This window comes from Epinephelus moara, chromosome 1 (genome assembly GCF_006386435.1).
Source record: "Epinephelus moara isolate mb chromosome 1, YSFRI_EMoa_1.0, whole genome shotgun sequence".
In the NCBI taxonomy this organism is placed as follows: domain Eukaryota; kingdom Metazoa; phylum Chordata; class Actinopteri; order Perciformes; family Serranidae; genus Epinephelus; species Epinephelus moara.
The window spans coordinates 50,576,977-50,604,876 of NC_065506.1; the positions used below are offsets into that span (position 1 = coordinate 50,576,977).

The 27,900-nt window shown below is 41.4% G+C and overlaps 1 protein-coding gene across 1 annotated transcript in view; it reads right to left on the bottom strand.

Moving 5' to 3' along the window:
* Positions 1-27,900, bottom strand: part of LOC126397072 (EMILIN-1-like) — a 52,210-nt gene that overhangs the window by 18,210 nt on the left and 6,100 nt on the right. Inside the window, exons 2-9 of the mRNA XM_050055600.1 lie at positions 18,012-18,137; positions 6,655-6,878; positions 5,571-5,827; positions 5,163-5,336; positions 3,983-5,050; positions 3,044-3,377; positions 1,793-2,035; positions 1,461-1,709 (exon numbers count right to left, since the gene is read on the bottom strand). Coding sequence (XP_049911557.1) covers positions 1,461-1,709; positions 1,793-2,035; positions 3,044-3,377; positions 3,983-5,050; positions 5,163-5,336; positions 5,571-5,827; positions 6,655-6,878; positions 18,012-18,137 — 2,675 coding nt within the window. The remainder of the gene's footprint in view (positions 1-1,460; positions 1,710-1,792; positions 2,036-3,043; positions 3,378-3,982; positions 5,051-5,162; positions 5,337-5,570; positions 5,828-6,654; positions 6,879-18,011; positions 18,138-27,900) is intronic.

Sequence of the window (27,900 nt, forward strand, 5' to 3'; positions counted from 1 at the left end):
TCACAGCATGAGACGCGTCACAACAGAAACGTCACAACATGAGACATGTCACAACAAGAAACACATCACAGCATGAGACACGTCACAACAGAAACGTCACAACATGAGACATGTCACAACAAGAAACACATCACAGCATGAGACACGTCACAAGAGACACGTCACAAGAGAAACGTCACAACATGAGACACGTCACAAGAGACACGTCACAAGAGAAACGTTACAACATGAGACACGTCACAGCATGAGACACGTCACAGCATGACAGACGTCACAGCATGAGACACGTAACAACAAGAGACACGTAACAACATGAAACACAACACAAGAGACACGAAACAACATGAGACACGTCGCAACAAGAGACACGTCACAACATGAGACACGTCACAACAAGAGACACGTCACAGCATGAGACACGTCACAACAAGAGTTCCGTCACAACATGAGACACATCACAACAAGAGACACGTCACAACATGAGACAAGTCACAACAAGAGTTCCGTCACAAGAAGAGACATGTCACAACATGAGACACATCACAATAAGAGACATGTCACAACATGGGAAACATCACAACATGGGAAACATCACAACAAGAGACACGTCACAGCATGAGATACGTCACAACAAGAGTTCCGTCACAAGAAGAGACAAGTCACAACAAGAGACACGTCACAAGAAGAGACACGTCACAACATGAGACATGTCACAACAAGAGTTCCGTCACAAGAGACACTTCACAACATCAGACACGTCACAACATCAGACACTTCACATCAGACACGTCACAACATGAGACAAGTCACAACAAGAGACACGTCACAACAAGAGACATGTCACAACATGAGACACTTCACAACAAAAGACACGTTACAAGAGACAAGTCACAACAAGAGACACGTCACAAGAGACACGTCACAAGAAGAGACACGTCACAACATGAGACACTTCACAACATGAGACACGTCACAACAAGAGTTCCGTCACAAGAGACACTTCACAACATCAGACACGTCACAACATCAGACACTTCACATCAAACACGTCACAACATGAGACAAGTCACAACAAGAGACACGTCACAAGAGACACGTCACAACATGAGACACTTCACAACAAAAGACACGTCACAAGAGACAAGTCACAACAAGAGACACTTAACAATATGAGACACATCACAAGAGACACGAAACAATATGAGACACATTACAAGAAACACGTCACAACATGAGACACTTCACAACAAGAGACACGTCACAAGAGACAAGTCACAACAAGAGACATGTAACAATATAAGACACATCACAAGAGACACTGCTGAGAACTTTGTGTTCCCCGCCAACGCTCTGATCTGACTCTGTCCTCTGGTGTCCATCTCTCACAATGAATCCAGTCTGTGTACGTGGACGAACATTTTAAGTTTTATCGTGACGTTTTAACTAAAATAAAGCTTTACCTTCTTTAATTTTCAGAATGGAATCAGAGACGCCATCCAGCCGCCCACAGACTCCCTCCAGCTTCGACAGCCTCTTCTCCAGACCGTCTCCAGACCTCTTACAGTCTCCCATCTCCACCAAGAGTGTGTTCTCAAACCGCCGCACGTCCCCGTCCATCCCGTCCAGACGGTCGCGGCTGTCCTCGATGTGCTCCGTCACCTCCTGCTGGATTTTGTCCAGCTCAGAAATGATCTTATCCTTTGTGTTTCCTGTCAGAGATCAAACGATGACCGTCAGCCAGGACACGTGAAGTCATGAATTCAGACAGTCTGTGTTACCGAGTTGGACTCACCAAGGTCGGTGATGACGCTGCCGTGTTTCTGCACCGTGTGTTCGAGTCCCTTAAGGGTGTCGTTGATGGAGCTGAAGGTGAGGATGACCTCAGACAGTTCACCCTGCAGCGTCTTCAGCTGGTTGTTGTTGATGGAGCCTCCGATCACGCTGTGGCCATCTAGAGGCTTCTCAGCATCCAACCCAGGTCCACGTCCACTGCTACCACCAGCACCAGCGCCACCAGTGCCACCAGTTCCACCACCTAATGGGAGTTTAGTTTGCAAAGAACCTTAATGACCTTTTCATACAGAAAAAAACATGAGCTTACATTAAAACTTTTATCAGCTCGTCTTCAGCTCAAAATCACAGGGAGAACATCTTTATAAATTAAAAGCTGTTTAAAAACCAGAACCATTAACGGCATCTATTTTTAATGAGTGAACCAAAGAAGAGCAGGTTGGATTTATACTACTGAGATTTGAACTGGTGGAGATTGATGATTGAACTGAGCCTGACAAGACAAGCCCTAGGGAACCAAAGGCCCAGAGACATATTTGATGCAGGTTAATAAAGTTTCTATAAAAAAAGACATTTGAATTTTCAGAAAAAGAAAAAGAATTAAACAGAGAGACTAGATAAATCTGTTTAACTGAGCTGGAAGTTTAAAGGCCAAAATCTGAACTTACATTTTAAGAAAATGCTCCAGGATTTCAGAAAAACCTGAAATCTAATTCACGATATTTTCAACCTCCTGTTCACGCATTGGTGAAAAAAAAACAGACTGGAAACGTAAATAAAAACTCTTCAGAAGGTGAGACACAGCTGAGACACCCATGAGACAACTGTGAGACACGACGCTGCAGAAAAACACTGCAGACAGCTGGACAGATTGACATCTGACCTTCTGCGTGAGACGTGGGAGTAAAAGACTCATCTGATTCAGTCAACAATCGATGGAGATAACTAATCAATAATTATAATCAATATTTATAATCAATAATTATTGTCTTTATTAAATTTCATATCACACATCAGATGTGATCGTGCAAAAAAACAAACAAAAAAAAAACCACAATGGTAATGAAGTCAGCGTCAGTGTGGGCATCACATGACCATAGATGGAGCTCGTGTGGTTACAGTCGTAACCCTAACACTGCTGAACGGTCAATACGGTAAATTCAGATTGACACAATAAATCTGCTGCTGTCATTGCCGATTAACTCTGGGAGGGAGGGGTCTAATTGGCAGTCATGTGATTGGTTGATCTGACCTGTGGGCGTGTCCGAGCTGGTCTTACATTGGCCGGTGCACCTCCTAACATCATCTCTTAGCAGGCGGACGTCGTCCTCCAGCTGTGAACACATCTGGAAACAGCCGTCCCTCCCTGAGTCCAATCTGATCTGGAGTCTGTTGATGTGGCTCTGCACGTGCCCCAGTGCATCTTGGGAATGATTCTTCAGCCTCCGAAGCTCGTCCTCCACCTTCCTGCACAGCTCACAGTCGTGTCCCAGTTGCTCTACCTCCGTCACGATCCGGTTAAAGTGTTCGCCATGATCTCCAGTCAGAGCTTTGATCTTACGGACGTCATGGCTCAGGTCCACCACCTGCGTGACCATTATTAACAATATGATTGTCATTAATCATGATCACAGTTTATCAGTAATAATGATAATGATAATAATGAATTATTATTAATAACAATGATCACAGTTCATTATTATTATTATCATTATTATTAATGATATTAATGGTCACAGTTATTGTGCTCAAAATCGTATATAAATACTTTTTCACATCAGTTAAATCTCAGAGGTTTTTATAGTTTAAATTTACATCAGTTTAAAGACAGTTTCTGTTCAGGACTGATTTAACATTTGTGATAATGTTAGGGTTAGGGTTATAAAATATTATAAAATAATTATAAAATATCCGCTCAGGATGAAGATGAAAAATTAGTCACTTTTTGTCTTCTTGTACAATCGTTCAATATTAAAGTAAATAACCACATGCTGATTTTAATGTGTTCACATGGTTAGATTTAACCAATAAGAATTTCTCTTTTTGACCTTCTGTTCTATGTTGTCTTTGATTTGTCGCTGCAGTTTCACTTTGGAAAAAAAAAAATCCTTGTTTGTGTATTTTCAGGTTCGTCCTTCAGTGAAACTTTAATTTGTCACGTTATAAAAAATCTGTGAACGTTAAATCTCACCTTGTCGAGCAGAGAGTCTCCAGAAACCGACAGGTCTTTGAGTCGAGTGTTAAAGTGTCGAATCTGATCCTCGTTGGCGATCACTCTCCACTCCAGTGATTTCTCTGTTGCACTCTCTCTGTCTCCTCCTGAACCAGGTAACCCTCCACCTGTAGACCCTCCACCTGTAGATCCTCCACCTGTTGACCTTCCACCTGTAGATCCTCCACCTGTAGACCGTCCACCTGTAGATCCTCCACCTGTAGACCCTCCACCTGTAGATCCTCCACCTGTAGACCCTCCACCTGTAGACCCTCCACCTGTTGACCCTCCACCTGTAGATCCTCCTCCTGGACGTTCTTCTGAACGTCCTCCTCCACCTACCCAGTCACCCCCTCCTCTTCCCCCTTCTCCTCCTCCTCCCTCAGACCCTCCACAGCCGCACTCCTCCAGACTCCAGCTCAGGAGGGACGTCTTGTTTTCCAGGTTGGACAGCCGGTTGTCGTGGTCGCTCACCCTGTCCTTCACCAGCCCCACGTCCAGCTCCACGTCTGCGATCCTGAAGGCCTGGTCATCAAAGCGGTCCAGGAAGACCGTTCTCAGGTCCCCCAGTTCTCTGTGAATGTAGTCCTTCAGATCGTTTTCCAGGTATGAGCAGCTCTGCTCCGTCCGCTGCACAGTGTTGTTGATCCGCTGCTCCAGGTCCTTTAGCTGATTGTCCAGTCTGTCCTCCGTCACCACAACATCCCTCCCTCTTCCCCTGATTCCATCGCCACCAGTAAACCCTCCTCCTCTGAAGCTGCCATTCTCCCTGTTGCTGCTGCCGCCTCCTCCGCTGAGCTCCTTGTCCACACGGTTCTGCAGAACATCAAAGTTCTCTGAGGCCGAGCTGATCTTGCGCTCAGCATCAGTGATGCGGTTTTGGAGGTCATCAACAGTGTCACAGCATCCTTTCAGATGCATCACTTCCCGTCGCAGCCCGTCCAAGCCCTGCCGATACCGAACATCCATGGCATTCAACTGCTTCTGCAGACCTCGGATACTCTCCCTGTCCTCCTGCTGCTGCCGGCGCAGATCCTCCACACCAGCCTGGAAAACACGCCATAAACCCGAAAACGTTTGACTTCAGTTTTTCATGTTTTATTTCTTCTTCACACACTTCAGTCAGAATACACAGAGAGGGATTAACCATTAACAATACCTGACAGGAGGAGCAGGATAGCGACACCCTCCTCTCCAACTCCCTCAGGATCTCCTCCTTCAGTGAATTCAGCCTTCCTCCACTCAGTCCTCCTCCAGACAGACCTCCATCCAGGTCGTTCCCTTTCCCATTCACCAGGTGGTTGTTGATGCTGACCAGAGTTTTATCATGAGCCTGTTGGAGCAGAGACACAGTTTTAACTGTCCCAGGAGAAAGACAAACAACCGTCTTTACCACCAGCCCATTAAATGGACCTGTCCACCTGTCATCAGATGTGAGGTGAAGCTGATTGTCTCCGACAGCTTGACATACAGGAAAATAAAGATTATAATTTACGTTCAGAGTACAGTGAGTATTCCTATTTAAATAATGTAACGGTACTGAGACGAAGCAGGAAGTAGGACTCACCTGTGTACGGTTGTCCAGCTGGTCCAGTTTGGTCTGAATGCTGTGAATCGTCTCTTTAATCTCGGGCTGAGCTGCATCAGCCGGGTTTCTTCCTCCTGAGGAGGTACCTCCTCCTCCTCCTCCTCCTCCTCCTCCTCCTCCTGCACTGACGCCCAGTCTGTTCATGTTGCTCAGGGTGGACTGAAGGTCCTGGAGGTTTTTGGTCAAACTCTGGATCTTCTCCTCCAGCTGCCTCATCTTCTCATTCTCAACTCGTCCTGGAAAAAAAGGAGGCAGTAACTTCAGAGCTCCAATCACAGAAGCTTTTACAGTCACATGGAGAGAAGGGTGGGGCTACACATGAGTACCATCATTCATGCTGGTCTCCAGTAGAGGTCAGATTACTTCCTGTTTCTTTTATACAGAAGAGTCGGACCACTGAGATGAATAAGAACCAGTATCAGTTTATTTAAGTTTTGGATCACATGGTTTCAGCCCAACATCCTGGTCCTGAACAGTAACTGAAATATTTCACCTCAGTCAGTCCGTTCAAAGATGGTTTCTGTTAATGTTTAAAGAATCTTTGTGTGGTTTAACGTTTTTGTCGCTTATGAGGTCACAGTGTTTTTTCTTTTAATGTCAAAGCTGCATCACTCGGTCTGCGCTGCAATCAATGAGAGGATGATGATGATGATGATGATGATTTCTCTGATGACTGAAGCAGGTACTCAGAATAAAATACTAATTATTATTATTATTATTTACATGAGTATTTAATATGTTTAAATTCATATGTGATTAAATGCACTGAGCATTTATTTGTTTCATTGTAATTTAAAAACATGTTGACCTCAAACATTTGGAGCTCTTTCGGTCATGTGAGGTGTGTAAAGTATCCGTCGATGATCACTGAGAGGACGAGACAGAAGACACTGTAAATATGGACATGCAGAGACACAGACACCAAACAGTTCACACTTAAAGAACAACCAGCAGCTGTTTGTGTTCGTCCTTCAATCAGAATGGACAGACAGACAGACAGACACACACACACACACACACAGACTTGTGGTCAAAAGAGTCCAATTAATAAGAATCCACTCACCACTGGGTCCTCCACTCTGTCCAGGTCCATATCCTCCTCCTCCCCCCTGTCCATAGTTCGTCTCTCCCCTCTGTGCTCCTTGTCCCGGTCTGGGCTGAGTTCCTGCTCCTCCAACTGGACCATCGTTGCAGTCCTCTCCACTGTAACCGTGGCAACACTTCCATTCCATCTCTGTTACCATTTTGTAGGCCACTTTGTAGCGGGGTCTCATGTAGGTGCGGTACCTGCAGAGACATGAGACATAGATGATGACCTATAGAACAAAGACATCTTCGTTCAGTGAGACCTCTTCAGTCACTGTGAGTCTTTATCAAAGAATAAAATAAAATAACTGATCTGAATGTCCTCTGGTGTCAGACCTCTTCAGGTGTCAAACGTCTGCTGGTGTCAAACGTCCTCTGGTGAGACAGGTTAGACCGTCGTGAGACAGGTTAGTTTTACCCTACTAACGATGTGTTGTTGCAATAGTTAACCTGCTCAGTATGAGAGGAACCGCAGTTTCAGACATTTGGTGTATGTGCTTGGCTGAGCAGCCAATGGTACGAAGCTACCATCTGTGGGATTATGACTGATCGCCTCTCAGTCAGAATCCCACCTAGCCGTAATGATACCATAGCGCCACAGATCTTCGGTTGGCCCCGGATAACCGGGCTCAGTCGGTGAGCAGAGCCGTTCGTGACAGGGCTGGGGTGTGGCCGGACGATGGTCGCCCCTCTCCTATCACACACTGCATGTTTGTGTGCTAAATCACTTGCAGACGACCTGATTCTGGGTCAGGGTTTCGTACTTAGCAGAGCAGCTCCCTTGCTGCAATCTATTGAAAGTCAGCCCTTGATTGGAAGAAGGATCCCTCCTCAGTTGCTCTTCCTGAGGTTTCTACCATTTTTTTGGAGAGTTTTTCCTGATCCGCTGCGAGGGTCATAAGGACAGAGGGATGTCGTATGCTGTAAAGCCCTGTGAGGCAAATTGTGCTTTGTGATATTGGGCTTTATAAATAAAAATGAAAAATTGAATGGTGTCAAACCTCTGCTGGTGTGAAACGTATGCTGGTGTCAAACCTCTGGCGTCAAATGTCTGCTGGTGTGAAACGTCTGCTGGTGTCGAACCTCTGCTTCTGTCAAACGTCTTCCAGTGTCAAACGTCATCTGGTGTCAAATGTCTGCTGGTGTGAAACGTATGCTGGTGTCAAATGTATCTTGGTGTCAAACATCATCTGGTGTCAAATGTCTGCTGGTGTCGAACGTATGCTGGTGTCAAATGTATGTTGGTGTCAAACGTCATCTGGTGTCAAATGTCATCTGGTGTCGAACGTATGCTGGTGTCAAATGTATGTTGGTGTCAAACGTCATCTGGTGTCAAATGTCTTCTGGTGTCGAACCTCTGCTGGTGTCCAACGTCTGTTGGTGTCAAACTTCTGCTGGTGTCAAACGTCATCTGGTGTCAAACGTCTTCCGGTGTCAAACGTCATCTGGTGTCAAATGTCTGCTGGTGTCGAACGTATGCTGGTGTCAAATGTATGTTGGTGTCAAACGTCATCTGGTGTCAAATGTCTTCTGGTGTCGAACCTCTGTTGGTGTCGAACCTCTGTTGGTGTCCAACGTCTGTTGGTGTCAAACGTCTGTTGGTGTCAAACTTCTGCTGGTGTCAAACGTCATCTGGTCTCAAACGTCATCCGGTGTCAAACTTCTTCCGGTGCCAAACGTCTTCAGTCACAGTAAGTGAAACCAGTGTGTGTTACAGTGTATGTCACAGTGTGTGTGCTAACAGCTATTAGCCCAGCAGCTGAGAGGCCCCCTCCACCATCGGTGCTAGCTGGGGAGCTAACACCACCACCAGCAGCCCTCAGTGGGGTCAAGCGAACAGCTAATACCCCAGCAGCTGAGAGGCCTCCTCCACCACCAGTACTACCCGAGGAATCAACACCACCTGCGGCTCTCAATGGAGCCGCGCGGTTGGCTACAAGCCCAGCAGTTAACTACGGTACAAAAAAGAAATACTAATATTTGGCGATTTCAACATAAACTGGGATAGTACGGCAGACAGGAAAAACTTGAAACAGTTGACTGAGCACTTTAATCTGTCTCAACTCATAGAGAAACCTACCAGAATTACCACTCGATCCAGAACCAGAATTAATCTGCTCTTCTCTAACAAACCGGAACGAATTGTCAAAACCCATAACCTCCTGACTGGACAATAAGACCATAATGCAGGCCCTGATGGTGTCGGTCCACGGGTTCTCAGAGCCTGCGCCGAACAACTCTGTGGAGTGCTTCATCGTGTCTTCAACATGAGCCTGAGCCTCCAGAGGGTCCCTGTGATATGGAAGACGTCCTGCCTCGTTCCAGTGCCAAAGACGCCGCAGCCCAGCGGTCTCTCAAACTACCGACCGGTGGCATTGACGTCACATATCATGAAGACCCTGGAGAGACTCGTCCTGGAGCAGCTCAGGCCTATGGTCAGGCCGCACCTGGATCCCCTCCAGTTCACCTACCAGCCCCGGATTGGAGTTGAGGATGCCCTCATTTACCTGCTGAACCGCGTCTATGCCCACCTGGACAAGCCGGGGAGCACTGTCAGGGTCACGTTCTTTGACTTCTCCAGTGCTTTCAATACCATCAGGCCTGCTCTACTGGGTGACAAGCTGACAGCGATGCTGGTGGATCCCCCTCTTGTGTCCTGGATTGTGGATTACCTCACTGGCCGACCACAGTACGTGCGCTTGCGGCACTGTGTGTCAGATACAGTGGTCAGCAACACCGGGGCCCCACAAGGGACTGTCCTCTCTCCTTTCCTCTTCACCCTTTACACCACGGACTTCAGCTACCAGACAGAGTCTTGTCATCTTCAGAAGTTTTCTGATGACTCTGCTATAGTTGGATGTATCAGCAAGGGTGAGGAGGCTGAATACAGGGCTGTGGTGAATAACTTTGTCTCATGGTGTGAGCTGAACCACCTGCAGCTCAACACAACAAAGACAAAAGAGCTGGTGGTGGATCTGAGGAGAACGAGGACACCAGTGACCCCAGTTTCCATCCTGGGGCATAACGTGGACATTGTAGAACACTACAAGTACCTGGGTGTGTTCATAGACAATAAACTGGACTGGACTAAGAACACTGAAGTCCTTTACAAGAAGGGACAGAGCCGCCTCTATTTTCTGAGGAGGCTCCGCTCCTTTAACATCTGCCGGACTATGCTGAGGATGTTTTATGAGTCTGTGGTGGCCAGTGCTATTCTGTTTGCTGTGGTGTGCTGGGGCAGCAGACTGAGAGTAGCCGATGCCAACAGACTCAACAAGCTGATCAGAAAGGCCAGTGACGTTGTGGGGGTGGAGCTGGACCCTTTGACAGCAGTGTCAGACAGGAGGATGCTGTCAAAGGTGCGGGCGATACTTCAGCATGGCTCTCACCCTCTCCACAACGCTCTGGTCGAACAGAGGAGCACCTTCAGCCAGAGACTGATTGCTCCTAAATGCACCACTGAGCGCCACAGGAAGTCATTCTTACCTGTGGCCATTAAACTGTACAACTCCTCCCTCTGATGATTGGACTCATTTGGCTATTTATTAAACAAAACAAACAATATAACTACTCATTCTCATTTCATTTATAAAACTACAATTTTATTATTTTATTATTTATTTTTATTTTATTATCTACTTTAATATTTTATTTTATTTTATTTTATTTTAATGTCTACTTTAATATTTTATTTTATTTTATTTTAATGTCTACTTTAATATTTTATTTTATTTATTTCATTGTCTATTTTAGTATTTTATTTATATCTTCATCTTTATCTCTTGTTTCCATTCATGCTGTATTTCTATTTCTACTTTGCACGGAGCATTGGAACAAAAACAATTACCCCCGGGGATTAATAAAGTATTCTGAATCTGAATCTGAATCATTTCCTGAAAGCTCACCAAATCACGTTTTACAAACTCGTCACAATATTCTTTCAGTAATAAAATTAATTTTAATATCATACCACAGAGCCAACAAGAAAATCTTAAAATGGACCTTGAATAGTCTGAACTGGAACAAGATCACCTCCTGTGAGGAAATTAACAACAGCACAGATTCATTTTTAAAATGTGTTATTGAGTCTTTCTCCAGGAGAGTGAGCCAAAAGAAAATAAAGTGGACACTGCCATGGCTAACCCCTGACTTTCTAAAGCTGACGAAAGAGTGGGATCATCTACTTACGAATTTTCTGAAATCTGGTTTAACTATAGACAGACTTAAATTCACTTCTACAAGAAATAAAGTAACTCAGACTATGTGAAAGGCCAAAGCAAACTTCTTCATAGCTGTGATCAAAAGTGCAAAAGGTAATGGGAAAAAAATCTGTCAAAACATCAATAAGCTTACAGGTAAACAGAATAAGGGTCAAAGACGTGGCATGTCAATTCTGGTGTCCCAAGCATATTTATAATGTTAAAAATATATAAATATTTCAAAACACTACATTATGTTACTCAACTCTCCCCTCTTTACTTACTCATATGAGTATTCACTATAAGAAATGAAAATTTAAGGGAGCTATTGAGCTCAAAAGTACCAAATTGTCCTTCCTGGGTAACGTCCCCGCTTAAATCTAAGTACAAAAATATGCAAAAAATGTCAGAAATCTTAATAAAGGGATTAATTATCTACTGGGGCATAATTGTGTTCATGTTTTCAATGACATATGCAAATATAGTAACAATGCTAAGCTTATTTACATTTTAACACAAGAAATACTTTTGTCTCCATATTTGGATTTCCATAATGTCCTTCCTGGGTTACAGACTATAGTGGCTATATATTACCATATTTTGATTTGGATAGTCATGTGACAGACTGTTGTATCAGCCAGAAGATTCTAAAGGACCCCCAAAACACATTACAAGGTCAAAAAGTCTCTCTTAAAATGTTGATATTTTGACCTTTTCGGTCACTGATGCGTTATGTCCTCAAATCATGTGTCTTTCTGGATAACGCTAATAAAACATTTATGATGTTTATATATTTAAAAACTACCTATTTCATGTGAAATATGACACTAATGTGTTGAAGTATGAGTTATAGTTTTCCACAGTAGGCCTAGTTAAAGCCTGATTATAAAAGGGAAAATTGTTTTTTTGACCTTCCTGGATAACAAAGATCTTCTGTTACCCAGGACATGTCCTCTGTTATCCAGAGTGGACATGTTTATTAATGCAGATTTGTATTAGTATCTGTAGCTTTTTAGGCATTGACTTGATATTGTTATATTATATCAATAACAATATTATGTATTTTTTTTTAACTTTTATGGCATTTTCTGTTGTTTATCTTGAATTTATCTGATTCAATGAACACAGGCCATTATCATAGATTTTTGTTAAGTTATTGTCCAAAAATGAACCAATAATAATGCTATAATCTAATATTTATGTTTTTAATAAGGTTTTAGTATAGCTTTTGATGTTTCAGGGTCAGTTTTGTTCTTCCAGATGCCGCTGTCTGATAAAGAGAGGCAGAGACTATACAGGGCCAGGAAGAATGCTGATCCACAAGCTAGGGCTGAGTATCTTGAGGAAAAGAGAGCAAGGTATTGTGATTTAGTGAAGGCAGATCAGTAAAAAGGTAAAAAAATATCAAAATAGGTTTACACTCATTGCAAAAGGCTTAGATGTTTTAGTTAACCCTCCTCTTATGTTGTGGGTCAAACTGACCCGTTTCAATGTTTAAGAACACAGAAAACATGTTTTTATTAAGTTTTGGAGCATGAAACCGTTTCTGCCGGACTTGATTAGTGTAATGAATATGTAAATGAAAATGACTACTGACACGGCAGTGATAATGGAGGAAGGGTAAAAATATCACATTTCTTGCAAATCGAGACACAAGAGAAGAGAATGACAGCCCAGGAGGCTCTGGTCTGGTTGATCAGGATAGTGAAGTTGAGGAGGAATTGTCTGAAAATGAAGATGATCTTGAGATCAACTCTGATCATGATGATGAATTTTCAGACCATCAACTCCAAGAGAAACATTCATATCAAAAAATGGCCAAATAGAATATCGAATGCCTCATTTTTGCCAGTGTACTAAAAGAAATCAGTTTGAAAGTTATTTTTTACTGAAAAACGAGTGAATTCTCATAAGTAAACGATGATTTGTAAGGGGTGAAACACTTGATTACATTAAATAATGATTACATTAAATTAAGACGGTGAAAATAGCGCCATCTGGTAGCCGGAAAGCACGTCTCGTTCTACTTGCTAAATATTATTAAATTCTAAAGTTGAAGTTAATGTTCTGTGTTGGAAAAAAGAAAGTGAAAAATACAAAAAAAGATTATATTCTGTGTTGGTACAAAATAAAAACGAAGTAAATACACCACAGTGTCTCCATGGTGAAGGCATATATAACCTAATAATGATAGTGATGCAAATAACCTAATTGTGATGCAGGCTGCAAAATCTGATGCAGAGGGGGAGGGAATATCACCTACTTGGCGGAGGTCTGCACTCTCTGAGTGCTTTTCTAGTTTTCAACTACTTTCAGATGGTTAAATATCCACCGGGTCAATTTGACCCGGGAACATCATTGCATTACTTGATAAATGAGTTACATTGTTGCATGAAATGAAAGTTTAAAAAACATCTTTTCAGATCTAACAGCTGTCCGTCTCTTAGTATTATGTATGTTTGTTGAAATGATGTTCCTGAGACAGCCTTTAATGATAATTACTTTGAAATCTTGTGTCATTCCGGGTAACAATGACGCAGTCAAGTAATTTAACCCAGATTTTTATGTTATATTACTCAATCATGTTTCTTGAGTTGAGGATACAATAACAACCATTTTACCTTTACTGTAAAACATTTTAAGACATTTTCCATATTTTTTTCTCTTTTTGGCATGGAACATTGTGTGATCAACAGCAACTAATGAACCCATTTCAGTATAAATATCCAAATATATTACATTAATTGTGATGAAAATGTTGTTTTCTGAGCAGTAATTGTTTGTTGAGCTCTAACTATAGTTATCTATGAACTTTTATATGCCAACAATGGTAGACATTTTAATTAATTTTCAATTCCATTCCCGTTACCCAGGAAGGACATTTTCCATGGAATTATCCATATGATTGACGGAAAAATGTTAATTACATTTTTAAAATGAATTATTTTTGTTGAGTTATATACAGAACACTCTAATAAAGATAGAAAGTGCCTAAATTGGCATTTTTAGCCAATTTGATTTATTTTCAAATTTCAAATCCTTATTCGTCTTTGACCCATAAACAAAATAACACAGAACTGGAACTTAATACTGACAATAAACTGGTGAGAAGTCCAGATGTCCTGGCCACAAAATTAAACACCTTCTTCATAAAATCAGTAGAAGAGATCTCCAAGCTTTTTTCCTCTCCGGAGTGTGGCTACCATTCTATCAATCATGCACTGCCTGTATTTAACATAGAGCAGATCACAGAAATTGAAATTGCAAACATCATCAATACTCTAAGTAATTCCAAGGCCAAGGACATCCACGGACTTGACACCATGTTTTTAAAAGCACACAAAGATTATCTTGTATGCCTGATCACACACCTGGTTTACTTATCCATCAGACACTCAGTTGTTCCATCATCTTGGAAGATGGCCATAGTTAATCCCATCTTCAAGTCTGGATGCAGGACAGACATGAATAACTATAGGCCAATTCACATCCTTCCAGTTACCTCCAAAATAATTGAGAAGTGGGTACTGACACAACTGAGTGAGCACCTAAACCTCGGCCATACTCCGTTACATCCTGTGCAATTTGGCTTCCAGGCACATCATTCGACGGAGACAGCCATTAATTTATTTTTAGAAAAAACTAAACAGTATCTTGATAAGGCAGCGTGTGTTGGTGCAGTATTCTTGGATTCAAAAAGGGCATTCAACACAGTTGATCATACAGTTCTATTAAACAAACTTTCTCTTTTTAATTTCTCAGCACAGGCTACCAAGTGGATAAGTTCATACCTAACTGACAGAAAACAGTGTGTTATTGTTGTTGAGGGGGTTAAGTCATCATTCCTCAATTGCCCTGTAGGGGTCCCGCAAGGTTCAATCCTCAATGATCCACCGAATGCATGCAAAAATACCCACAACTGTATGCAGATGACGCAGTTATATTAACATCAGCAAAAACTGCTCAAGAGGCTGCTCATACACTTACAATGGAATTGACTCACATTCATTAATGGCTCTAAGAAATCATGTTTGCTATTAAACACAAAAAAGACTGTCTGCATGTACTTCTCCAAAAAAACTACGGATCTCACACATTCTGGTGTCTTTTTGGGAAGAGAGGAGCTTGAATTAGTAAATGAATTCAAGCACCTAGGGGTCACCCTAGACTACACCCTCACCTTCAAGAGCCACATTAAAGAAATCTCAAAAAAAAAATTAAATTCAATCTCTGTAATTTCAGATCAATCAGGCCATCCTTAACAACAGCTGCAGCTAGGGTGTCTCACACTCCATCTTTACACCCCAAACAGTCCCTTCTCCCCCATCTGACTATTACTCGGTTGCACTTAAGAACAGGACATAAGCTTACAGGCATAATGTGCGATGTGACTGTGAAACTGTGAATTTTGATCATGTTTTTATTTATTGTAATTGCTTCATCTATATTATGGTTAATGTATTTACTTTTTTAGGAACTTTTGCCTGCACCATCTGGTGGGGGGACTAGCAATGGAAATCAGCCCTTGGCTGCAATTGGGTGCATTTACGTTTTTATTTATGAAAATGTTCATTAATGTAGACTGCCCCCTTGAGAAATAAATAAAATTGAAATTGTGTCACAGTGTGTGTCACAGTGTGTGTGTGTGTCAGTGTGTTACCAATGTCAATTTCAATTTTATTTATAAAGCCCAATATCACAAATCACAGTTTGCCTCAGAGGCTTTACAGCATAAGACACCCCTCTGTCCTCTTTCCCCTGTCCTCTTTCCCCCGTCCCTCTGTCCACTTTCTCCCATCCCTCTGTCCCTCTTACCCTTTGTCCTCTTCCCCCGTCCCTCTGTCTCTCCCATCCCTCTGTCCCTCTTACCCTCTGTCCTCTTTCCCCCGTCCCTCTGTCCTCTTTCCCTCTGTCCTCTGTCCCCTGTCCCTCTGTCCACTTTCTCCCATCCCTCTGTCTCTCCCATCCCTCTGTCCCTCTTACCCTCTGTCCTCTTTCCCCCATCCCTCTGTCCTGTCCCTCTGTCCTCTGTCCCCTGTCCCTCTGTCCACTTTCTCCCATCCCTCTGTCTCTCCCATCCCTCTGTCCCTCTTACCCTCTGTCCTCTTTCCCCCGTCCCTCTGTCCCTCTGTCATCTTACCCTCTGCTCCCTGTCCCTCTGCCCTCTTACCCTCTGTCCCCTGTCCCAGTGTCTCTTTGTCCCCTTTAACGGGGAAACATATGGTAGAAAGCTCAGAAAGAGCAACTGAGGAGGGATTAGGTCTGGGACGATCAGCGATCAAATTGTATATTGGCGATTGGAGGGTTGCCAGACGATTTGCTGGATATCAAGGCGATTTTGAGGGAAAAAAAAAACAAAAAACAACGGGGCTCTACCTTGCATCAAGAGATGTTTTTTGCAGAAATACATGACTGTCAGAGAAGCCCTGTTTACAAACAGACCTACAATCCATCTCCTCTCCCCTCCTCTCTCTCTTCTCAGCGGAGGGGGACCTGTCAGCCCTGCACTGACAGTGACAGGGCGCATCTCTTTGATCCGAAGTGACACAGCCCGTTTGCTCATGCTTCGGGGTTCAATAGAGTATTTGCAATTAAATATTGTTTTAATGTGTAACTATTGAAATGTTCACAAGGGCTTTCATAAATTCCTACAATGTTGCGGCACTGCCGCCTTTGCAGGTTAAAAGTTAATGACAGCGACTTGAAGTGAGGAGGAGCAACACGTCTCCGGATTGTCAGCGCAGCGGTGTTGGTGCTCTGACAATCCGGAGACGCTCACTTTTGCATGTGATGCAAAATATTAAAATAACGTGGTGGTGATCGGCGTAAGACACGTGCCAAGGCCGTAAACACCAACTGCAACAGATTATGGAGTAAAGTCGCCGTTTACCACGCTATCGTTCACATTAGCTTACAGAGTATTTAACTACCGGTAAGTCTCGGCTAATATCGATTACTGAGAATGCTACCGGGAGCTAGCCGAGTGCTAGCCGAGAGTGCTACGTAACACTCACATTAGAGGCTGAACGCCTACAAGAATACCTGCGGCACGCACTCACAATTAACCCCTTAAAGGGTCTCAGATGTACAATACAACAAAATGAATTTTTTAACCAAACAATTCAAATGACAATTATCTCTGACAAGAAGAAAGTGGCTACAGCAGATCAACAATTATGTACATTTTTTTTATCAGTCACATTACTGAAACCCATAAACTTAGTCCCAATAATTTTACCAAACGTCGTATGACAGCAATTGCACAGCCCTAGGAGGGATCCCTCTTCTCCTCTTTCCCTCCACTCGAGCTGTACTTGTACAAATCAGCTCCCGTATCAGCTCTTCTTCTCTGCTCCTGTAGCAGCTCTTCTTCTCTGCTCCCGTAGAAGCTCTTCTTCTCTGCTCCCGTAGAAGCTCTTCTTCTCTGCTCCCATAGCAGCTCTTCTTCTCTGCTCCTGTAGCAGCTCTTCTTCTCTGCTCCCTTAGAAGAAGAGCTCCTGTAGCAGCTCTTCTTCTCTGCTCCCGTAGAAGCTCTTCTTCTCTGCTCCCGTAGAAGCTCTTCTTCTCTGCTCCTGTAGCAGTTCTTCTTCTCTGCTCCCGTAGAAGCTCTTCTTCTCTGCTCCCGCAGAAGCTCTTCTTCTCTGCTCCTGTAGCAGCTCCTCTTCTCTGCTCCTGTAGCAGCTCTTCTTCTCTGCTCCCGTAGCAGCTCGACTCCTCTCCTCACCATATAAACAGAACTCTGTACCTGTTGCTGAGTCTTGTGTGTGTGATGAAGAATGGATGAGGAGAGACGCATTGTTGAGGTGAGAAATATCCCGAGCTAAATGACCCACAGTGCCGTCATTATAACGACCATGGTCAAAAAGACACTTCCTGTTGAGTCACAGCTGAGGAGATTGGCTCTTCAGGTGAGACATCAACTTTAATTAAAGGTGTTGACAACGCAGCAATGAAGCCACACATCTGTCAGTAAAAGTCAGATGAACTTCGTGTGGTCGTCTGTTGACAAGCTGCAGCACAAGGTGTCCAGTGTGTGCTTGAGGCATCACATGGTGCGGCAGTGTGTTTGCAGCTTTACAGTGTGTGTGTGTGTTACAGTGTGTGTCAGTGTGTGCGTTTCGTTGTGTGTACTCACACCACCACCCTGCTGCACTGTCCGCTCCCCCAGCTGCATGGATGATAATCAGGCTTCACGTAGGTCTCTACTCCGTCCTCGACCACACAGCTCACTGTCTTCGTCACCACAAATGCACACCAGTTTCTGGTTACCACACACACACACAGACATACACACACATACACACACACAGAGGATTTTGTCACATGACTACTGTAAAAAGACAGTTGAAGACATTAACAACAACAAACAACAAACATCCCAGATCAGTAAAGATCTGATAGAAAAGAATGTTTGTGGTTTACTAGAGTGTTGATTGATCAGGTGATCAATGATCATGTGATCAATGATTAATCACGTGATCAATGATTAATCATGTGATCAATGGAAACAGAACAGTGTGCCTCAGACAGGAGTTCCGATCGATCTGATTTGTCTGATGGATCCTTCATGTACATACAGCTCCGCCCTCTGACAGGACTCAGCCAATCAGCTTGCTGTATGAACTGGTGTTTCTCTGTGCAGGTTCACAGAAACATTCATCTTTAATATTTATCTTTGATATTATCTTTAATATTTATCTTTATTATTTATATTTAATATTTATCTTCAATATTTTTAATTTAATATTTATCTGTAGATCTCTGACAAAGAAAGTTTCTACTCATCAATTACCTCACTATCCACCTAAACCATGTTTAAGTTTGTTTCCTTTATGTTAAATTTAACCATCTATGGGCCAAGGACATCTCAGAGCACGGTGATAATGGTGATGTTTTTGTAAAGTTTAAACAAATGTCAGTATTTTCAGTCACATGACTTTTTTTTTATTGAGCAAAATCTCAGCTACAATAAAATCAAAAGTTTTTATTTCATGATCAAACTTTTAAAGAAAATAACAGGTGAATAAAACTTGTTTAAAAACTGTTAGGAGTAAAAACCTGAGCTGACCCACTGTGATGAATTCTTCAGATGATTCAGTTCAGTCCTATGAATGTATGAAGTACTGAGCCTTTCATCTGCTCCACTGATTTCTACAATTAAATGTCTATGAAAAAATGTACCTCCTGTTTTGTTTTGGATAAAGAGTTGGCAGTGGAAGGGGTCATCCATCTTTGTTCACAGGTGAGGCCAGATAAAGCCCTGCCCACACAATGCAGACATTTTGTGGGTCAGGTGCTTCAGTCAAAAAGAAGAGCATCCTTTTTTTCTTTTCTTTTTTAATATGAGAGGTTTTAAAAAATAAAGTCAATAATAACAAAATATTATGTGCATGTAAAGGGTTAATAAAGTGTTAATAAAGGGTTACGGATGGTCACGTATGATATGAAGGGTTAATAGATGTTTGTCGGTCACATGTTTTCTGATGTTTTCTGTCGGTCAGCTGCAGCTCCACCACGTTAATGACAAACATGTGTTTGGGTCCAATGAGGTCACAACTGAGCATGTGCAGATGTTTCCAGTGGTTTAAATATGCAGCTGATGTTTCAGGACTCCGGATGACTTCTTCAAACTTTCAAATGTGTCTTTAAACTTTAAGCTGTGTCTTTAAACTGTATCTTTACATTTTTAACTGTGTCTTCAAACTTTAAACTGTGTCTTTCACCCTATGGGCCCTAGGCCTTTTTGGGATATTTTTACTGCCTTTACTTTTAAGCTCATATCACAGTCATTATAAAGGCTACATACACATGCTATATCTTGTTTGTTTTTTTTCAGGACAATCTGGGCTAACCAGATTTGCCATCATTTCATGTCTTTCTATGTGCCTGTATTTTATATTAATTTTTATATCAATGAAAAAAGACAAATCTGTGTTACTAAATTCTTACGTTTTTACCTGTATCTCGCCATAGCAAGTTGAAACTTGACATATTCTGCCATATATGAAGAGGGGAGACTCTCTGGAATCTGGCAATATAAGAACCATGATGCTGGGACATTCTGTCACTTCCAAAACATGTGGTTTGTGCCAGGCGGACATGATTGCCAGTATTTTTTCATTATTGCAAGAAATTCCATTGACTCATTCACAAGTCAAAAATGTGTTTTATCTGAAAGAAACATTAAATATTTACATCTAAGATCATAGAAAAATAGTAATAATATTATTCCTCACTATATGAAGTGACTGATAACAAGATCTTTATAATGGATTGTAAAGAAATTCGTCAGCTTTTTATTTTGTAGACATCTGGGGCCTCATGTACAAAGACTTGTGTGGATTTCCTACTGAAACATGGCGTACGCTTAAATCCAGAAAACGTCGTACGCACAAAAATATCCAGATGTATGAATCTGTGCGTACACATGAATTCAAGCACATTTCCTTTGTACATCCCAATCAACGTGGAATTGAGCGCACATGTTGGAGAACCCGGCCCCTCCCCATCCACGCCCCCATTTAAATATGCAAATCATATTTAAATGAACCCTGCACCTGAGATTCCCCTCTCTGCACGATCAGAAAACTAAAACAAAAGAATGAATAAGACGGGAAAAAAAGAAAATCTTCACAGAATGCGAATTGGAAACGCTACTCACTTAAGTGGAGGCACGCAAAGATATACTTTTTGGCACACAGTCCTCCGGCATCAATACAAAACGCAAGAGGAGTGAGTGGGAGAGTGTGTGTGAGGCTGTCAATGCTGTGGGGTCAGAAAAGCGTACACACGCAGAATTAAAAAAGAAGTGGTCCGACATTAAGGTGGACGTGAAGCGGAGGACGACTGCCCACCACCAAAGTGTGACCAAAACAGGTGGGGGGACAGGAGAGGAGGAGCTCACCCGTTTGAACAGAGAGTCGCCTGGGGTCAATTGAAAGCATACAATTAATTATGTGAACTGGATTTACAGTTTATATTTGTTAATCTTATACACCACTTACATAGACCACACACTATTGTTGTAAATGAATGCAGAAGTGTGCCGGGGAAAAGGTGTGGCTGATTAAGAAATGTCACACTTTACGTACGGGTTTATTGACATGAGTACTTTACACACAGAGACAATCAGGGGCTGTTAGAAAGCTCTGAAGCTGTAGTTTAACCAGCAAAAAACAACAAGTCACTAACTTTAACCACTGACTAGTACTGATGCTGTGAAGGCAGGATAATATTTGGGGGCGCACATGTTCAGTGCGCATCATGGGGATTGATATTAGGACAATTAAACGAATAAATTATTTACTCACCAAGAAGCCACCCATCGCGCACAGTGCCAGCTTGTAGTCTGTTCCCAACCATGCTGTTACTCAGAATGTATGAATCGTGCGTTGAACCAGGCCACCTCGCCACAATGTTGGTTAATTGCATTTGCGCATCACATATGGTCTGTACATTGATCGAATGAAAATGCTTCCTGTTGACAAAAACAAATTCATCCTGCGATGGCGCTTTTATAATGTGTGTGCAGTCGATAGCTCCGATAACATTAGGAAAACCGGCTCTCGCTGCAAATTGCGCTTTAATGTTGGCCTGTTCAGCTGCATATGGGAATTTGATATACCTGGCTGACATGCGGATAATTCCGTCCCACACAGCTGGCATGACTCGGCTCAGGGTCGACTGGCACAGTCCCGATCGGTCGGCCAGCTCCCTCCGGAATGCCTGTGTTGCTAGGAGTCCCGGTGTGGTCAGCACCTGTATGGATACAGGCAGCCCATGGCTCCTCGCCGTATCGCGCTCCAAGGTCGGCCGCAGCTCTGCGCACAGTTCCAGGAGGATTGCCCTCGGGAACCAATGCGGCAAATACTGCTAAAACGTTGTTAACGGTATTTTTGGCACCACTTTGCGCATGCTTTTATATCCACTCATCTAATTGCAAACACGTGGGTGTGTTAATTGTTCATCAGTGTTAATTGTTCATGTGTCTCTGATGTGCACATCACTCTTGAGGACTAATTGTTTTCACATTTATTTATTATAACAGTTTCCCAGCATCACCTCTAAGTGTCGCCAAAGGATCAACAGCTGTAGAAACGTGCGTACGCCAGCCATGAAGTTGGCGTGAGGCACCGCACATTTCCACAGTCATTTCACTCTTGATACATCTGAACTTTGCCGTGGAAAAGGACGTACGCCACATTTTTGTGCATACGCACCCTTTGTACATGAGGCCCCTGATCTATATTTACAGCGTGATGAGATGACAGCACAATGATGTGTTTGGTATCATTGGAAAGCTCCGGTCCTGCACTTTCATGTGATGCGCGTGGCATATCTGTGCATTCGCAAGTAATCCATCCAAGAGTAATGTGTGTGCAAAGCTGTATGAAAGCTTTGTTATACATAATTTTAGGCTAACTTTATCATTTTCTTTTCGCTGTGAAACATTGGACTACCAACAAGTGCTTGGTCTTGTCCGAAACCTACGGTTCCACTGTTTCACATGATATGCGTGGCTTCTCGCTATGACGAACGGTCGGTCCAAAGAGAAGAACAGGTGTGAATTTGGACGCACTATGCGTCGTTCGGACCCATAGGGTTAAACTGTGTCTTTAAACTTTAAACTGTATCTTTAAACTGTGTTTTTAAACTTTAAACTGTGTCTTTAAACTGTCTTTAAACTTTAAACTGTCTTTAAACTGTGTCTTTCAACTTTAAACTGTCTTTAAACTTTAAACTGTCTTTAAACTGTGTCTAAACTTTAAACTGTGTCTTTAAACTGTGTATTTAAACTTTAAACTGTGTCTTTAAACTGTCTAAACTTTAAACTGTCTTAAAACTGTCTTTCAACTTTAAACTGTGTCTTCAAACTGTCTAAACTTTAAATGGTCTTTAAACTGTCTTTGAACTTTAAACTGTGTCTTTCAACTTTAAACTGTGTCTTTAAACTGTCTTTAAACTTTAAACTGTCTTTAAACTGTGTCTTTCAACTTTAAACTGTCTTTAAACTGTCTTTAAACTTTAAACTGTCTTTAAACTGTGTCTAAACTTTAAACTGTGTCTTTAAACTGTGTATTTAAACTTTAAACTGTGTCTTCAAACTGTCTAAACTTTAAACGGTCTTTAAACTGTCTTTGAACTTTAAACTGTGTCTTTCAACTTTAAACTGTGTCTTTAAACTGTCTAAACTTTAAACTGTGTCTTTAAACTGTCTTTAAACTTTAAACTGTGTCTTTGAACTGTCTTTAAACTTTAAACTGTGTCTTTAAACTGTCTTTAAACTTTAAAATGTGTCTTTAAACTGTCTTTAAACTTTAAACTGTGTCTTTAAACTGTCTTTCAACTTGAAACTGTCTTTAAACTGCCTTTAAACTTTAAACTGTGTCTTTAAACTGTCTTTAAACTTTAAACTGTCTTAAAACTGTTTTTCAACTTTAAACTGTCTTTAAACTGTCTTTAAACTTTAAACTGTGTCTTTAAACTGTCTTTAAACTTTAAACTGTCTTAAAACTGTCTTTCAACTTTAAACTGTCTTTAAACTGTCTAAACTTTAAACTGTGTCTTTAAACTGTCTTTAAACTTTAAACTGTCTTTCAACTTTAAACTGTGTCTTTAAACTGTCTTTAAACTTTAAACTGTGTCTTTAAACTTGAAACTGTCTTTAAACTTTAAACTGTTTTTAAACTGTCTTTAAACTTGAAACTGTGTCTTTCAACTTTAAACTGTCTTTAAACTTGAAACTGTTTCTTTAAACTTCAAACTGTCTTTAAACTTGAAACTGTGTCTTTAAACTTTAAACTGTGTCTTTAAACTTTAAACTGTGTCTTTAAACTTGAAACTGTGTCTTTAAACTTTAAACTGCCTTTAAACTGTCTTTAAACTTTAAACTGTGTCTTTAAACTTCAAACTGTCTTTAAATTGTCATTAAACTTTAAACTGTGTCTTTAAACTTGAAACTGTGTCTTTAAACTGTCTTTAAACTTTAAACTGTCTTTAAACTTGAAACTGTGTCTTTAAACTTTAAACTGTCTTTAAACTGTCTTTAAACTTTAAACTGTGTCTTTAAACTTTAAACCGGTCTTTAAACTTCAAACTGTCTTTAAATTGTCATTAAACTTTAAACTGTGTCTTTAAACTTGAAACTGTGTCTTTAAACTGTCTTTACACTTTAAACTGTGTCTTTCAACTTTAAACTGTCTTTAAACTTTAAACTGTGTCTTTCAACTTTAAACTGTCTTTATACTGTCTTTAAACTGTCTTTATACTGTCTTTAAACTGTGTCTTTAAAATTGAAACTGTGTCTTTAAACTTTAAACTGTGTCTTTAAACTTTAAACTGTCTTTAAACTTTAAACTGTGTCTTTAAACTGTGTCTTTAAACTTGAAACTGTGTCTTTAAACTGTCTTTAAACTTTAAACTGTGTCTTTAAACTTTAAACTGTCTTTAAACTGTGTCTTTAAACTTTAAACTGTCTTTAAACTGTGTCTTTCAACTTTAAACTGTATTTAAACTTTAAACTGTGTCTTTAAACTGTCTTTAAACTTCAAACTGTGTCTTTAAACTTTAAACTGTCTTTAAACTGTCTTTAAACTTTAAACTGTGTCTTTCAACTTGAAACTGTGTCTTTAAACTTTAAACTGTGTCTTTAAACTTTAAACCGTCTTTAAACTTGAAACTGTGTTTTTAAACTTGAAACTGTGTCTTTAAACTTTAAACTGTGTCTTTAAACTTTAAACTGTCTTTAAACTTTAAACTGTGTCTTTAAACTTTAAAATGTCTTTAAACTGTGTCTTTAAACTGTGTCTTTAAACTTTAAACTGTCTTTAAACTGTCTTTAAACTTGAAACTGTGTCTTTCAACTTTAAACTGTCTTTAAACTTTAAACTGTCTTTAAACTTTAAACTGTGTCTTTAAACTGTCTTTAAACTTGAAATTGTGTCTTTAAACTGTCTTTAAAGGAGCAATAAGCAAAATTCATCATTTCTAGATTGAAGGAATTAAAAAATTGCTATGTGAAGAACTAGAGGTGTAGTATAGCATGACCTCACACACCCTCTCTCTGTGTTGATCTCCAGCCCATTGTTTACAAGCTGGTCCAGCTGCACGTTCATGTACGTTCATGTGAATCCCCTGTGAAAAATGTAGCCCGGCGGGCAGCCTGGAGGCTGTGTTTAGCTATTTCCCTGCCTACTTCAGTGATGATGGTCCCTGTAATAAATGCAATATATTTGCTGAAATGAAGGCGAGGCTCAGTGACCAGAAGAGCTGGTAGAAGCGCTCCATAGCTGCAAGCTACTCCAGTAGCCGTAGGAGCTCTAGTGCTAACTCTGGGAGCTAACGCTAACATTCCTCTCTTCTCCGTAAGCCGGAGCCCGGGGCCCGTCTCACGGAGAAGAGTTGGAATGTTAGCATGGCAGCTGACTAGTGCTAATGCTAACGTCCCCACGCTTCTCGGCTGAGCTCGCCGGAGCCGAGAAGCAGGCTCCCGGAACGTTAGCATGGCAGCCGACTAGTGCTAACGCTAACAGGAAAGCAGGGAAATAGCTAAACACAGCAGAGACCGAGAGTGAGTGAAAGTATTGGAGAGTATTGGAGAGTGTAAAGTTCTGGAATAAAACTCTGACACAGCAAAGTAGCTTTTAGTCTCTTTAGTGAACTTAAAAATCTCCGTTGCAATTGTTTACATTTCTGTTATCGCCGCCATCTTGATTCCAATTTCTCGCTGCTTCTGCAGTCTCCACTGTGTCTATGAACCCAACAGTGATACTAAAACGCCCCCTTGTGGACTGAATAAAACAGTGTCTGTTTACAACCTAAAGGCCCGAACATACTCGGGCGGAACGTACGCGGAACGGACTCCGCGGAGGTCCGCACGGACTCAAAGCGGACGTCCGCAAGCCCTGTGCGCGCAAAGCTCAGATTTTACAACTGCGCGGACTCCGCTCCGCGCACCAGTGACTGCTCGGCATGTATTTTTCACATTGCAGGGATTTTTCACAGACATTTTTACAGGAAACTACAAGGCGGAAGTGTGCTCAACTATGAAAGCCCGAATGACTGCGGACATTCCTCGCGGAGTCCGCTCCGCTAATAGTATGCCCACGTATGTTCGGGCCTTACGACACATCACATGTGGAACAACTAGGCCTATAACATCATAACATCACGTTATAAATCATGAACATTACAGAGAGCAGAGGTAGAAGGAGGTGTGGCTCATGACACACTTTGTTTTGCTCCACAGGCAGTGCACAACAGCGAACCTAGCGGTGAAACGATTTCGCTTATTGCCCCTTTAAACCTTTTTTTTAAACTTTAGACTGTCTTTAAACTATGTCTTTAAACTGTCTTTAAACTTTAAACTGTCTTAAACTGTGTCTTTCAACTGTGTCTTTAAACTTTATTTTTAACTTTAAACTTTTTCATTCTGCTCATATTTAGTTTATATTTCAGTTTATATATATTCACTTTATTTACTCAGTTTGTAAACATGATGCAGGTCACGTGACAGCTTCACACACACTCATTGTGTTGTATATACTGAGTGTGTGTGTGTGTGTGTGTGTGTGTGTGTGTGTGTGTGTGTGTGTGTGTATGCGTGTGATAAATGTTGAGCGCGTGCTGCTGATGTCATCATGATGATGAATGTGTCTGTGTGTCGGCCATGTTGGATCAGACTGAGTCTCTTTGTCTTTAAATTCAATTGTATTCATTTAATTTTAATGGAATCCATAAAATGGACGACGTTACTGACCCGATTGTCATGCATGTGTTTTTTCTTTGTTGCATGTTTTTGTATTTGTTTGTTTGTTTGTTTTTCAGAGTGTTTTTGTCATGACTTTTATCTTTTGAGTGTTTTTACTTGGATTGTTTTTAATCGTTGAATTAGATGCGAACTAATCAATTATCTATAATACTAAAGTTATTTTATGTAATAAAAATAATAATCACACTCAGTTGTGGGGTTTTTTAGCTCACCTCTGATTTACATAAGAACCTGTGCAGGTAGGATGGCGTTGTCTGACGCTGCCTCAAAGTTTGAACATATTTATCTTTATATTTTAGTTTTAATCCAACAGATAAAATTTCATTGAGTCGGTCACAAAAACGTTTACGTCACAGGGTGGAAAAGAAAAACTCACATCTCCTTATTAAAGTTAGACTGATGTCTGCAAACTGAGGACGGTCTCAGTCAAACCTCCTCCACCTCCACCTGCTCCTCCACCTCCTCCTGCTCCTCCACCTCCTGCTCCTCCTCCACCTGCTCCTCCACCTCCTCCTGTTCCATCACTATGCCTCACCCTCACCAACAGAAACACTCAGATCTTCTAAAATAACTGTAGGCTACTTGTAACTTGGCAGTGAAGCAGCCCTGATGTCACCAGCAGCAAATTGAAACAAACGCCCAAATGACTCATTTCCTGTAGAGAGAGTGACATCACTATGTGTGTGTTTCTGTCCTAACAAACACACGTGTTCGATGTAACACACACTTCAGGTCATCACACACTGACCCACAGGTGGAGGTCGGAGACGTCGGCAGCAGAAGCCGTGAAGAAGAAGAAGAAGGAGAAGGAGAAGAAGAAGAAGGAGAAGAAGACAAAGAAGGAGAAGACGAAGAAGAAGAACTCTAGGGCTGGTTTAAAATAATTGATTCATCAAATTCAAATCGATCTTCATTGGAATGACCAAATATCAATTCATAAAATCTAAGATCAATATTTTAATGAACACAACCTGATCCCACAGAAATACGTGAAATGACCACGACCTCTTAACACAGCATTCCATGGTGGCAGCACGTAATGGATTGAAATTACGTGCCGGTACCATGGAAACAATGCCAATGTAAAGTCATTTAGGATCCTTGTGGACACACGAATTCCCTGATTCAACAACGTCACGTCAACCTTGTTTTCCTCAATGATATCTTTAACATTCCTGTATACACACAAAAACATGGAAGTGTCCTTGATAACTCAACAATATGACAGGTTAATGTCAAGGCCATAAAATAAAAT